The sequence below is a fragment of the Filobasidium floriforme genome (assembly GCF_021052385.1).
Source record: "Filobasidium floriforme strain CBS 6241 chromosome Unknown HD553scaffold_20, whole genome shotgun sequence".
Classification (NCBI taxonomy): domain Eukaryota; kingdom Fungi; phylum Basidiomycota; class Tremellomycetes; order Filobasidiales; family Filobasidiaceae; genus Filobasidium; species Filobasidium floriforme.
The window spans coordinates 138,234-153,365 of NW_025763641.1; the positions used below are offsets into that span (position 1 = coordinate 138,234).

A 15,132-nucleotide genomic window follows, 5' to 3' on the forward strand; every position below is an offset into this window, starting at 1 on the left:
GGACATGTTCACCCGATCCTTCCCGGCCATGGCCAAGGTCCTTCCCTCGCGCCGTTTAGTAGCGCAAGACGTCGACAGCGTTTGCACGGTGAACACTGCGAGGATCAAGACCGCCTTCCAGTGTTACGAAGGCGTCTTTCACATCGCTACCGACGGTTGGACCGATCGTCGAGGGGGCAAGTTCATTGGGGTTTACGCCCATTGGACTCCTACGTACGATGGCAACGTGGTCGTCCCGAGGTCGTGTTTGATCGACTTCATCCCGTTAGTCCGTTTCACACGTTTCAACTGGTACACAATACTGATCCGTTCAAACGTTTGAACGTCTAAACGTTTCGATAGGGCAAACGGGAAACATACCGGGGCCTACCTCGCCAAACTCCTCGCGAAGACTCTTCGCGATTGGGAGATCGAAGACCGTGTTCTGTCGATCATCTGCGACAATGCGTCGAACAACGACAGCATGATGCAGACGTTGGGGCAGATAGGCTTCAAACGGTTGAACGTGGGGGGACGGGTGAGATGTTTCGCCCATGTGCTGAACTTGGTCGTCGGGGTGAGCCGTTCGAACGTTTCGCCCGTTTGAACGTCAAACGTGAGCTAACACCCCTTGACGTTTGAACTTCTCAGGCCATTATCGAAGGTGCGACCGGTCTCAGATGGTCGAGCGACGACGACGAAGTCGCCCACGTCTTCCTACCTGGGGACGACGCCGACATCGAGTACGTCGAGGAGCCCGAGGACGAAGACTTCGTCGTCGATCAGCCGATCCTCGACGACCTCGTTCTACCGCGGGTGCCGGAGACCCAGCAAACGCCGGCAAGCCAGCAAACGGTGCAGACCCGTTCAGCAGGGGCACCTACGGCAGCGGCTGGTGGCTCGGGGGGGGATACGGGTGCGGCTATGACAAGGGCGAGTCAAGTCGTGATGAAGGAGGCCTTGTGGAAGGTGAGTTCGAACGTTCAAACGTCACGGGCACGTTCTGACATTTGAACGTATGAACGTGTTCTTCTTTTACAGGTCCGAACATTGGCGAAGCGGTTGAGATACCGTTCGTCTTACCGACAAGCCTGGGGAGAGTGTGTCGACGCTCTCGTCCAGGAGAACAAGATCAGGGCCGGGGCCCACACCATCCCCGTCGACATAGTGACCCGGTGGAACTCGACGTTCGAGTGCGTCAAGGCGTGCATCGAGAACGAGATCGTCGTGTGAGTCCATGCCGTTTGAACGTTCCGGAACGTTCAAACTGATTGAACGTTCTTGAATCTTGATATGCTACAGCAAGAGGTTCTTTGCAGAACTCGACTCGAGACTGTTCAAGGATGAAGACGTCTTGCAGGACAACGAGTTCAGGGTTCTGAGGGAGCTGGAGCCGGTGTTGGCGGTCAGTACCCATCAATCGTTTAGACGTTCAAACGTTTGATGACACGTTTGACGTTCAAACGTCTGAACGTCCGAACACTCTTAACGGACAATAACTGATCACTCCGTTCTGTTTACTCAATGTTACACAGCTGATGAACGCCGCCACCAAGAGGTTCTCGAAGTCGACCGCCATCAAGATCGACAACACCTCGATCGCCGGCGTCATCCCGGTCATGGACGCCCTCACGTCCAAGTTCGATCAAGCCCGTTCGAACGCGAAGTCCCTGGCTGTATCGTACGGCATCAAGCGAGGTCAAGAACTGCTTGATAAGTACTACAGCAAGACGGACGAAAGCGTTCTGTATCGGATCGCCCTCCGTGAGTTCGAAACGTTCTAGGCCGTTCAAACGTTTCAACGTTCTAACACGTCAACTGTTTCAAAACGTTCAGTCCTTCACCCCGTTTACCGTGTCGCCTACATGGTCCGAATGAAGTGGGAGTCTGCGTGGATCGAGGAGGCGAAGAGGCTGGGTCGGGAGATGTGGGAGACGTTCTACCACGTCGAAGGCCTCGAAGAATCGGGGCAGGTCGGTGCTGGGATGGAGGTGAGTCTTCCCGTTCAGGCGTTGAACGGTGAACGAGCTGATAACGTTCGAACGTTCTGGACGTTCAGGACGACGACGAGCTCGACGCCTTGTTGGCTAAGGACTCGCAGGCGGATGTTGTGGAGGCCGACGCGTTCGACACCTACATCAACGCTCCCAAGATCGACATCGCCGGTGCGCCGTTCCACGGGTCGTCGTTGTTGTGGTGGGTCCATCAGCCGCCGATGGATGGGTTGAGGCAGATGGCGCTGGATGTTCTTGGAACGCCAGGTAAGCCGTTTGAACGTCTCGGAACGTTTGAACGTCTACAAATCTAAACGTCTAAACGTCTTCCTTTGCAGCCACGTCGGTCGAGGTCGAACGGGCGTTCTCCAAGGCCGGCCTCATGATGTCGACTCGTCGTACTCGACTAGACCCCAACACCTCCCGTTCGCAGATGTTGGTGGGGGACTGGAAGAAGCACGACTTGCTGTCGGAGAAGAGGTGGGTCGAGGCCGTTCAGAAGGAGAAGGCGAACGCGAAGGCCCGTGACCGTTCGGTCGGGCAAACGTTCCCGAAGCCGGTCAAAACGGCCAAGCCTCCTACCGACGTGATCGAGATCAACGACGAGACGGAGGTGATCGACCTCGAGAACAATCCCGGCGGTATGGATATGGACGTTGACGTTTAATAGATGTGTTTATAATGATCGAGGTGGTTTATAATGAACGTTTTGTACTCTGTAACGGCTCGAAACTATGCAACGTGTTCACAAGCTTCTTGAACGTTTGAACGTTTAAGCGTTCAAACGTTCTGGCCGTTCAAAACGTTCGACGCTGGGCTAAACGGCTCTGGGAAGGGGTGAACGGCGTTCAGCAAAACGGCGTTCACGTTCACGTTCACGTTCTGGGGATCGCGTGGTAAAAAAACGGCGTTCAGGGCCAAGCCGTTCACGTTTTGAACGGCCTGCCAACACTACCGAGGAATATCGAAGCAGGGAGGACCAAGACCTTTGCCTCTACTGTGGCTCCAAGGATCATGCCGTTGCTAAGTGCCCACTTGCAAAGCCCATCTCCTTGGCTGGGAACACTGCCACCCTTACCCATAACAATAGGTAAAAGGGTCAGGCACTCCGCACCCAGAACGCCACCATCCAGCGCGGAGTTGCCAAAACGCTAGGCAGGACTTGCAAGATTCTCAGAACTCTCAGAACTCTCTGAACTCAATGGATTCTACTTCTACTTTGGATTATACTCTGGATACAAGAAATCACATCAATACCCTTGTTACCTTACCCAATTCTGTCAAACCCAGCAACGTGGAATATGCTGCTCTACTGGACTCAGGCGCTTCAAAATGCTTCATGGATTATTGCTTCGCCAAATCCCTTCAACTCCCGCTTAGCAAGAAGCGACACCCCCCAAAACTCCACATGATCAATGGCTCCATATCCTCTTATGGCAGCATCAATTACACCGTCACCACCTCCATCAAATTACCCAACTTTCATCTGGCAATTACAACCTTCAAATTCACCCATCTAGGGGTATTCACAATCATACTCAAATACCCGTGGCTTTACAAACACAAGCCTTTTGTCAACTGGGAAGCTGGGGAAGTCAGACCCCCACTTGAAAAAGCCAGTACCCCAGCTCCAGCGTCTGAGGATGCAACATCTGCGGATGTCACCTATTTGTGGCTTAACATACACAAGCCTTTCTCCAACTGGGAAGCTGGGAAGAAGACCCCACTTGAAAAAGCCAGTACTCCTACTCCGGCATCTGAGGATGCGACATCTGCGGATGTCACCCTTGGGAACACTACCAATGTGTCTGCAGCTGCGGCTGATCCCATTCCGGTGATGGATCAAGACATCATACCTGCCAGGTATCACGCCTACCTGGATGTCTTTGATAAGGCTAATACGGATATTCTACCACCGCATAGACCATTCGACCATCACATACCTCTCGAAGAAGGCAAACAACCACCCTGGGGACCAGTCTACTCCTTATCCGAGAAAGAATTAGGGTCACTACGGGAATACTTGGATGAAAACCTAGCCAAAGGATTCATCAGACCTTCTGAATCTCTGGCGGGAGCGCCCATCCTCTTTGTCAAGAAAAAGGATGGATCCCTCCGTCTCTGTGTGGACTACCGAGGTATCAATAAGATAACCATCAAGAATCGGTACCCACTTCCGCTCATCTCAGAGCATCTGGATCGCTTGCGACAGGCCAAATACTTCACCAAGATCAATCTCAGAGGAGCCTACAACCTCCTACGGATCGCTGAAGGTGAAGAGTGGAAGACAGCATTCAGGACACGCTACGGCCTTTTTGAATACCTCGTCATGCCGTTTGGTCTCACCAGCACGCCAGTATCATCTCAACACCTGATGAACCACAACTCCAGGACAATGCTGGATCACCATGTCATCTGTTACCTGGATGGCATCCTCATCTACTCGGACACACTAGAGGAACACTATCAGCATGTTACCTCTGTCCTTGAGACACTTCGCAAAGCAGGACGCTTTGCCAAAGCCGAGAAATATATCTCACTCCTCTGGACCACCTGACACTCTCAGGCTTTCAACATACTCCAGAACGCCTTGACCTCAGTCACTCTCTTGCCTCACGTCAATGCGGAAAAGCCTCTAGTCCTAGAGACAGACGCTTTGAACTTTGCCCTTGCAGGATCTTCCTATCTCAAAACATGAGAGGTGGAATTTGCAAACCCATCACAATCTCCTCAAGAAAGATGATCCCACCATACTCTACTCCAGAATCCACAGCCAGAAGATGCTTGCCATCACTTCGTGCTTCCAGGAGTTGTTTCAATGCCTTTGAGGCACCGTCCAGCACTCGCCCTTCATCATCAAATATCAACCTGATTCCCTGGGAAACAAGCCGGATGTCCTTGTCAAAACACCAGATCTTCATCCCAAACGTTGCACCAGGCAAGATAGCCACACTGTTCAAACCGCTCAAGGGACTTCACCAAAGCGCTCAAGGGACTTCACCAAACCGCTCAAGGGACTTCGCCAAACCGCTCAAGGGACTTCGCGGCATAGCAGGGGGATGCTGTTACGGACCAGCCTAATTAGGTAGACCATGGTACTGCCATGGTCATACCAACTCGCCCTACTATAGTCAGACCATGGTACTGCCATGGTCATACCAACTCGCCCTGCTATAGTCAGACCATGGTTACACCATGGTCATACCGACTTGGCCACACCACGGTTGCACTGTGGTCATGCCATAGCACACCAAGCTAGACCCCCGACTCTATTCTGAATTAGTATATATAGCAGACCAAACCAGAGTGATTGTACTCTTCTACTTTCATGTATTTCCTCTTCTTTCCCAAGAAGAATTATCATATGTTACATTCCTGATACTCTACACTACTCCTCACTATCAACACGCTCAACAACCTTGTGCTCTTGTCAAGCACTTCACGGATCAGCAACAGACTGTGATCCAAGCCCTGTCTCGGTCAGTACTGACTTACAGTGATCGTTGAGCTTACTTGCCTTTGCACAATTACCCTCGACATATCCACCTAGGCTACACCTTTGCTAGCGCTAGGCACGACCGTAACACTTTGTGTGTTCATCTTTCAATGTCGTTTGGTTTCCAGATGCTTAACCGGTGGAAACTGCTTGAGAAGCCAGATGTAAAGGTTGATATTGTCTTCCTCATGGCGCATATATATACATTGCCCAGCTGGTGTTGCATTCAAACTAGCACACCATCGACCAAGAACCATAACAAAGGAAGGCACTTAACAATCACCTGACATGGCGAAGAGATCGACATGTTGGCGTCTCATTTGCTCTTGCAACCAGGACAGTACTGTATCATCACCGGTGGCATATGCGGTGAAAGGAACAGACTCATTGATACCATATATCGTGATATCGTGATTGACTTTGAGGTTCCCAGCAATAAAAGGTCATGAGACTGTTCTGTAGAGCACAAAGAAGGTGGAGAAGCTTCAATTTACGTCAATAGTCATGTGACAATGTGCATTTAGCGGTAGTAAATGAACGGTTGCAGATGAGACAGTCAGGATTCAAGGTCATGGCCTATGTCCTTCAATCTCAACCTACTGCGGCGCTTGGTGCGCGCCGCTCGATACAGTGGCTGTTCCCGATATCGGTGTAGTTCGCTTGCATACTGTAGCCCGATACAGGTTGCGAGCGAATGATTGAGGTTAGACAGCGAGTGTATTACGATCAATTTGGCTGCTGGGGTTCTACCGCCTAGCAGCAAGTGATACTGTCAGTCCAAACTCGCATACCAGGACGTCGTTTCTTGGTTCTGCCTCTCTACGAGTATAGCCGAATGTTGCCATGTAAGTCTGGTCTGGCGATCGGCCGGCTCTCGCAGCATCACGATCAAGATTCAGCAATCTTTCGGCTTTCCTTTTACCATGGACACATCGGTCCGCTGATCACCTACCCCATCTGCTGACCATCCGCATCTTTGCTCTGTTCGCTATTGCTCTGTTCGCTATACTGGCACTTACAGTGACGCCTTTGAGAACCTCAACCAGCCCAAACTACCCTTTGTTGTGATTATTCTGCCCTGCTGACCATCTAATCTCGCAGCTCTGGTCAATCTGCTGCGGTTTCCGCTGGCGCGATTCGAGTGCAATGATGTACCGGTCTTCCTTTGTTGAAAAACCCTAATCAGCTGCTCATCTGCACGGGAATCTGCATAGAAGGCGGTTCGATCACATATAAAAGCCGTGTTCATCTTGGAACCTTTGTTGATTAATGCTCACCGGCGCTTTGCCCTTCAGATCTCACAACAAGCCGTCACCCTGTCTGATCAGCTATCAATCACCGACTTCCGAATCCGAAAGATGCCTGAAGTAACGAACGAGAGTGAGTACCGAGATTTATTCGATCTGAGGGTATCATCTGAGCTGATGCTTCGATACTAGACCTAGCCCGGGAAGAACCCAAGTTCAGGGTCAAGTCCAGGAACTTCGAGCGATTGTGGGACGATGAGAGCAGAAAGAAGGAGGGGCATCCGCAAGGTGTCAGCCTTTCAGATTGGCTTGCTCTAGTCGACCAATTGAGGAGGTTCCCTATATATTTTTTGGATGGACTGCAGGATTTATTACGGATTGGAAACTTGACCGAAAGAGAGTTGAAAATCAGACGTCAGCAGGATCGGTCGCTCCTGACCAGTTCAGGCAAGGAGACACTCAAGTTCGTGTGGGGTGACGGTCCCTCATATCCCGTCGTTTTGACCAGCAAGGTGGAACATCACGTCAAGGAGGGGAAGAACGAGTATTCTTACTCTTACACGATTTCCAGCCAGTCCGATCTAGATGGCGAAAGATTCACCATCAAGGACACGCTGAAATGGGATGATGTTCAAGTGGAACTTGGCGATGAGCAGGAGCGAGTCGGACGGTCTTCCAATCCCGGATCCAGCCTGACGGGAAGCGCGCAGACGGGGAAGATCGCCCCCACTGTCGGTCAAACTCTAGATGATGTAGCTGACTCCGGAAGTTATCCTGACGGCACATTGTTTACCGCAAAGACTTCTGAGCGATGAGCAGCTATGTATTGGTTGATCTGTGGCTTAAATCTAAAGTCTACTTTGAATGATATTAAAACAGGCGATTGTGTATCTGCAACTCATTCATATCCTAACATATCCGTGGCCAAGTTCTCGATCCTAATACTCTTGTCGTGCTCTCACCAGCGTCGAGGACAGGGACATCGTTCCATCCAGTACGCAAGCTGCACACAGCCAGTACAGACTCATAGCGACGACATCATCCTGCCGAAATTGAGGGCAGGACCCAAAAAGCTTTGTGCCCTACCAATTGAGGACCCAAAGAATTAGTGGGAACAACACTGTTAGTAATGACAGTCTTTCATGACCCATTATTAGTAGCATGCGCGATGACGCGCGATTGCTGATTAGACCTTACTCCCCGATGGAAAGTGAACCCTGACAATCATCTTGTTGCATACAGGGCTCAATTCTAGCATGCGGACCAACTTGTTCTCATACCATGTACTCTACCAAGTACTTGGGTTTTCAAGCGTACTTCCTGAAGGCAGTGAAGATGAAGAGCTCCCTACGATTTTTCCGATCCACTTGTCAAACTGTGGCTTGCACGACGCGTCTCCGTGTGCAGGAGAGGAGATTCACCACATTGTTGTTGTCGGAGGAAGTCCAAATGGATTCCTGGAAACTGCTTCCTTGCGAAGTCCTAGCAGAGGAAACGCTAGCATTGCTTCGGGTGACATTGCACTTCAGGTCCGGGTGCTCTGGTTCGATTGACAGGATGTACCTCACGCATCGTAAGTAGCCATACTGGTCTGCCGCATCCTCATCCCTCGTGATCCGCTCGACTGTGAAGCCAACTTCGGTGGTTACCTCAACGACCTCACGGCCTCTGATGACTGTTCGAGAAGGGGTACCCTGAGAGACTGTCACTCCGCGAGTCTCCATACCGTCGAGCTTGATCGATGGAGGATGATCTTCTAGCGATTTTTCAGCCATGCGAACCACTCGCCGACAATTTCGATGTACTCTTTCTGCGGTCATGATTGGCTCTGTAATGGATGTCAAAGCCATTTCCTTCACCTCCGCTAGATCAGAAGCTGTCTTTTCGTCCTTGCAGAAGGTTTCCTCGATCTGTTCCACTGTAGGAGCTAAAATACCTTCGGCAATGTTGTTCACCTCATGAGTCAAAGGGTCCCAAAGCCACTCCCTTTCGTCCCGGGGCCACGCCCAAAGCCATTTCGGCTTGTCCTCCGGCCACCTTCCGATGTGCTGGCGAGAGAGCTGGTTGAACACCCGTTTGGCCTTGACGTATCCGCCCTCATTGGAAGACATGATAGGTCTTATTGAGTTGGGTGAGAACGACAAATACGATAGGCAGAGATTGGCAATGGGGAGCGAGCACGAGCATGGGTGAGACTGGCAGAGCGGAAGGGGAACACGCGATCGTGCAACGACCCATTCGACAGGTGCTTATATATACCTGTCCCCCGCTTGACGAGCAGTTTGAGCACGTCAGAGTATATTCGACATATCACGACAGAAGAACAAAGGGACTGTGGAAACATGCTAGTCTACCTAAGAAGCGAAAATTGCGCGACTCAACGTGATCATAGCCTCATCTCGTGACATGAAACTTTTCCTTGGCGCCAGTCTCTACGCGCGATCAAGCTGAAACGCGAAAGCCTCACACAGCTCCATTCGCTCGATCAAGCCGCACTTTCCCCATAGTCAGCTTCAGAATGTACAGAATCACACTTCCAGGGGAGATCGATCTTCAAAGACTGTGACAGGATTGTCCACAAGCCAAGCCGGAGAAGCAGGATTGAGTGATCAGCTGGATAAGGCGGTCAAAAGACCAAGAAGGGGGAAGGCTGATCACATGACACGGACCGAGAACCCGTATGAAAGCGCTCGCAGGACGATCAGGTGACGGAGACATAGCCTTTTCCCAGTTGCTTAGTTACGTGTGGTACTAGATCAAACTGGTACAGACACTGTCACTTGCGTATCGTCACACATTCCTTTGATCGTTTGATCTGCTGGTCTGCGGTTTCCCCTTTGCTTCGCGCCTCCTCTCACTGAGTCTGGTTGACAGCTGCGTGTGCAGCATAAAAGCCAGCAGTTGTACAGTTCAGGGCGTTCCTTTGTACCAGGTCCCCCGATTTTGGCTGTTCGTTATGCATTATGGTGCTCAGGCTATATAATGGATCAACCAAGTATGAAATATATGCAAAGCATGATCTAATCATTCGATTTGCGAACTGACAGATTCACACAGTACAACATCACAACTTCCCCTATCGTCATTCTCAAACACCCGCATACGAACGCTTGACCAGAATTGAATCATGAGTGGGAACCGGTTTGGTGCGGATCTCTGGTGACATCATGGCAAATAATGTATGCTTTCAATTGTGCTGACTGGAAAATATAGGCAGATATATCGCAACATTCACCATCAACGCAGAGGTCGTGAAAGACGAGACCAGGAATGAGAAGCTTACGCAGTACATACCTGATGTGACGGTTCAGCAATGGACTACTCTTGCCGATCAACTCAAAGCCAATATTGCGGAAGTGATCAAGGAAGCCAAACAGCATCTGGACCAGCATCAAGGAGACGAATTCGAAAAGGATCACTGGGGATTTTGGAATTTGCGACGTGCAAAAGTTGAAGAATGGGAAGAAACGCTTCGTCAGAAGAGCCAGCAAGCTATCGAGAAGACATTTCCTGGTGTCAAAAGTCCACCCGTCTATCTGACTTGCGCAGTGGTATCATTGCTGGACGGAGAAGAATTCACCTACACTATCTGGTCGCGTAAAGCCGGAGCGTCAGGGGTATCGGTTTTGCACGAATTGCGTTGGAAGGTTGATATGGATCCTGTGGGGCCGGTGCAAGAATCTGCAGTCGACAAGGACTCTTTGGAAGGTTCTGTGCCAGGTCAATCCCAGTTCACTGCTGAGATCCCCGAACATACTGCCAACATGAATGAGGGAGACGCTCGGTCCGGCCTCTCTTGGTCCGATAGCCGGGTAAAGACTGAGGTCACTCAATCTGTTCCCTCGACGGTCAAGGTTTCCAGCGATGAGGAAGCCTGCAAATAAGGCATACACAAGCACCCTGAACGGTAGTAGTCTGGACCGTTTTCATTCATGCTCGGGATTCATACGTGTATGTTGTCCCATATGTCAAAAGATCGGTTCTTGTGCGGTTTTTAGTAACCTGTCTTGCCTTTCGAGTCACTGTTATTGTGCAAAATCTGCTTATCGCCTTCTTCCCTCATCCGATTGCTCGTATCAGATGTATACGCTTGCGATACTACGATTGGTCCGTTGTCCGGCCGTGAATGATACTTCATGTCGCGTTAAAGTTCGTTATGCAGCCATATCTTCGTCACTAGCACTTTCGTATGCTACCGGTTCGTCATCATCGCAGACAAACGATCCTTCGTAATCTGAACTGGGACCATGTCGTGAGTCTTCCTGACTGAGCAGGATGGGTCGTCTCGCCTTGGACAAGAAATCATTGTGGCGATGGTGGCGGTTTGCAAAGACCGGTCCATCGCTTGGAGCTTGGGTTGCCAGACCCGCTAGGTAGGCCCGACGTTGGTTGTAGCCCTTGGGAGCTTGAGTTGCTTTGAAGTGACCGGCAAACCGCCGATCAGACTCGCTTTCCACATCAGACAATTCTTCCTCGTCTTCGTCCTCATCGTCATCGCTGACCCCCACATCGTCGTCAACAAATATATTGCGGGGATTTGCCGGCTTCGTGCGCCGTCTCACGGGTGCTGCAGCTGGCGAGCTGTCCGGCCGGGCCGTACGATGAATCAAGCTGGCTGGACTGAATCCCGCCGGCTCGGCCGTGACCGGCGTATCCGGTTCCGAGGATGCCACTATGGCTACTCGATTTCCTCCCCGTCGCCTAACGATGATGGGAGATGCGTCCGAGGTCGGAGCGTCTGCGGCTTGTTCGGTATGGGCTGAACCTCTCTGTACGCTTGCCGGAGGTCCCATGGCGTCATGGGCTGAGGTAGCTCTCAACGTGGGTGGCTTGAAAGGTTTCGCGAGGATTTGAGCGCCAGGCATCTGCGGCTGAAACTCATCGTCGTCCAGGTCCAACATCCATCTGTCATCGAGTTGACTAAATTCAGAATGGGTCGAATGGCCTGTGGCAGGTGTCTTCGAGACTTGGGTATGGCGGGTCGACCCATTTATGGGTCGCAAGGGGGTCGTTTGCGGATCGTTATTGTCATTTGTGATGGAGTCGTGAGCGTCAAGAGATGGAGGGAAGGTGACGGAACTGAGCGGAGGACCGCCAAAGACCGATTCAAAAAAGTCGTCTCTTTCTGGTTCCATCGGGGCGTCTTGTTCGGAATCGGATGATGAGGAGAAGTTCTTGTATGATGTTCTATTCGAACGTTTCGTCGCGCTTTCTCGAGGCGTACGTTTGTTGGGTGTCTTTTTCGTTACCCTCCGCTTGGAGGGCGGGGTGGTGATTTCACTATCGGAAGAGTCATTTGTAGTGCGGGTGACATCGCGCAAGTCGGGAAGGTCTTCGTCGAGATCCGAATCGTCTTCGGATGAGTGCTGTCGAGCTTTGCCGCGCTTGGCAGTAGTCTTTTTGCCTTTGTTGGTGAGCTCGCTCGCTTTGACGAAACCGGCGATTCCCTCGGGGACCGGAGCACCACGCTGACGTTTTGGTGCTTTGGCAGCTGTTGCCCGGCTTTTCCGTTTATTACCTCGATTTTTCACCTCGTCCACCCAAGGATCTACCTCCATCCTCTGCAGGACGGGTTCAGGCATCCGATCGAGTAGTGGTGGGGCATCGTCGTACAATTCCAGGTTTGCGCCAATAATGATCTCGGACTGGATTTCTCGGTGATTGAAAATGGCAGCATCCCAATTTCGGTCTTCTCGGCCTACGGTTGCAAGCACGTGGATGTGACCGTCGCGTTTTCGACCAGCTCGTCCGATACGTTGAAGCTGCCAGTTAGCCGAAACGCAATAATCAGTCTACTGGACCGATTAATGCGCTTTTCCGCAACGTACCGCTTTGATCGAAGTCTTTGGACAGTTGTAGATTATGATAAAGTCGACTTCCCCAATATCCAGACCTTCTTCACCGATGCTCGTGGCGACAAGGCAGTTGTAGTCGTTCTTCTTGAACTTGTCAATGACCTGCATATTCTTGGCTCAGTATTTGCGGTTCACCCTGGAAACGGGTTGCTCACCGTTTTCTGCTCTTTTTGCGTCAGTCCCTTGTCTGTCACATCCTTTCCTTGAGCTCTGCCCACGAATTTGTGAGCCCGGATGAGTGGATGCTTGTTCAGCATTTCCTGCACCGAGCAAGCCACATCAGGACACAGTTCGCGGAAGGATAATCGGGAATCTACTCACCACTAGCTCGTTCACTCCTTCTCTGAAGCTGCAAAAGATCATACATCGCGTTACGCTGTTCTCTCCGCTCTGACTGCCGACTCTCTTGGCTTCCAAGTGATCGCCCAACTGCAGGAATAGGCCAAGCTTAGTTCGAAGGAGGCAGGCCAGCGCTAGTGACTATACTCACCAACTGTATGACTTTGGCAAATTTTGGATGTTGTCCCCCGCTCTCTATCAAGTCTTGCGTGTTTTGGTACATTTCCCTGAAGACCTTGTTGTTTTGTATTCGATTACCAGGCTTTTTCGCTGTCTTCCCCTTGCTAGAAGACTGCTCGGACCCATTGATGGCTTTAAGCGCGGTGAAAAACATTCCGAGACTGTATTCCGTCTGCCGAGGCCGGTCAGCCCGAGCCGTAAAAATTCATTGGAGAACACCGAGGCTCACCAGATGTGTCAACGCGGTGGCCAACTGATACAGCTGTTTTGCAGAGCCGATGAGCCGTGCATGGCTTTTATCGGCGAACATGCCGTTCATGGCCATGAGTGCAGTGAATGGCTTCATGAAACGAAGCTGGTAGCGACTATCGGGTGTCCGCATAAGTCCCGTCGAGGAGATAGACCTGGCGAGGGGTTCCATCAATTCGGTCAAGCTCGTGACCAAACTTTCGAATTCAGCGCTCAATTCGATCGGATGATGATTAATGTTCTGCGGCAGAAAGCAATCAGACGATTCAGCTGATAGGCACAGGTGGCCCTCCAAACAAATTCCTCTGCTCACCTTCTTGAACATGTACTTGGCAATATCCGGCGACTCGGCCTCCCTGATCTCGATCCTGCTGATATGCAGCTTGTCCACGACCTCTTGAACCTTCTCGGTTGTCCTTCCTGGTGTTGCAGTGAGGGCGACGATCCGGAAATATGGATGTACGGCCTGAAGGTACGAGATGCATTGCACGTAAGAGTGGTTTCCAGACGCCTTGTGGGCCTCATCTACGGTGGAATTTCATTTCAGCGCAATCCGGACTTGGTAAGGCTCTTTGCCAGGCCGACATCCTCACCAACGATAACTAGCACTATATCAGCGGGATCAAGCCTTCCTTTCGCCATATCGATCAAGAATGTCTGTGGTGTCGCGTAAAACACTCGCTTCGTGCTCCACTGCGTGTGCGTCCTTCCATTAGATGACAAGGCCAGTCTTCGTAAGCCAAGTTGCGCTGCTTACTGCCGTATCTCTCCATCCTTCCGGATCATCACCCGTTATCGTCGCCGCATCCGCACTCGGAATCCCGCACGTCGTCTGACAAGCTTCGTGTTGTTGCGTAACGAGCGGTTTCGTAGGCATCAGAAACACAATCTTTCCCCTCGGAAACCACCGGTAAACTGCGAGGTTGACACGTTGCTGCTCAGCGAGACTTGTGACGGATGCCGAAAAGGCTTAACCCACAGTTCAGCATGACGGTCCCGGCAATGAAGGTCTTCCCCAGACCGGTCGGCAGCGCTACCAACGTATTGTCCAGGAGACAACTAGCGATGATCTCATACTGATAGTCTCGCTTAGGCACGTTCGTCGGGTAGAGGTAAGTCGAGGCAATGCTGGGCAGTGCATAGTGTTTCCTCTCAGGTGGAGGTCTGAACCGAAATCAAGTCGGTTCAGCATGCTTGGGCCAAAGACACACATACAAAGGCAAGGATGCACTCACTTGTCTGAAATACCCACAAACAATCAGAAAGCACGGGATCAGCTTCTTTGCCTGTGACACGTTCCATCATGCTCGAACTCACTCGGATCGATGAACGGCAAAGGAAACTGATCAAACCCCTCTACCTCCTCTTCCTCCTCTTCGCTCTCTTCATCATCATCCCCATCATCCCTCGCATTCGTTGCAAGAAAGCTCACGACCGTCCTTTTCTTCTTCTTCTTCTTCCCCGACCCTTTCCCATCGGCACTGACTTTGTTCAAGCCCCTCCCGCCTGTCGAGCTGAACTGCGTCCGGTCCCAAGTCTTGCCCTTCTTTTTACGGCCGAGGGGTTGGAAAGACAGGTGCGTCTGGTAAGGCGTAGTAGATGAGATGGGAGCTAGTGAAACCGGTCCAGCGGCGACACCATTGTTCCTGTTCGTAGCCCCGCTTCCGCTACCGGATCCTGTTCTGGTCATCGTCGGTGCATTTATCGTCGTCGTATTGGTCGAACGGGGAACAGACCTGAACCCCAATTCGCTCTGCACGAACCGGCCCATCCCCGTAGATTTCTGCTGTTGC

The 15,132-nt window shown here is 51.4% G+C and overlaps 3 protein-coding genes across 3 annotated transcripts; 1 reads left to right on the forward strand and 2 right to left on the reverse strand.

Moving 5' to 3' along the window:
* Positions 1-8,086: 8,086 nt before the first annotated feature.
* HD553DRAFT_344554 (uncharacterized protein) lies at positions 8,087-8,827 on the reverse strand (the record flags this gene model as incomplete). The annotated part of the gene is made up of 1 exon (XM_046182998.1): positions 8,087-8,827. The coding sequence occupies one exon, from the start codon at positions 8,825-8,827 to the stop codon at positions 8,087-8,089; it is 741 nt and encodes a 246-aa protein (XP_046034238.1).
* A 1,016-nt stretch (positions 8,828-9,843) lies between these two features.
* Positions 9,844-10,600, forward strand: HD553DRAFT_344555 (uncharacterized protein; the record flags this gene model as incomplete). Its single annotated transcript, XM_046182999.1, has 2 exons — positions 9,844-9,862; positions 9,930-10,600. The coding sequence occupies 2 exons, from the start codon at positions 9,844-9,846 to the stop codon at positions 10,598-10,600; spliced, it is 690 nt and encodes a 229-aa protein (XP_046034239.1).
* A 1,704-nt stretch (positions 10,601-12,304) lies between these two features.
* Positions 12,305-14,454, reverse strand: HD553DRAFT_253791 (P-loop containing nucleoside triphosphate hydrolase protein; the record flags this gene model as incomplete). Its single annotated transcript, XM_046177337.1, has 10 exons — positions 12,305-12,478; positions 12,545-12,673; positions 12,727-12,831; positions 12,893-13,000; positions 13,062-13,262; positions 13,320-13,580; positions 13,653-13,864; positions 13,933-14,032; positions 14,097-14,254; positions 14,319-14,454. Coding segments are annotated over 10 exons (1,584 nt in total), but the record flags the coding sequence as incomplete, so codon positions are not given.
* Between the last annotated feature and the right edge of the window lie 678 nt (positions 14,455-15,132).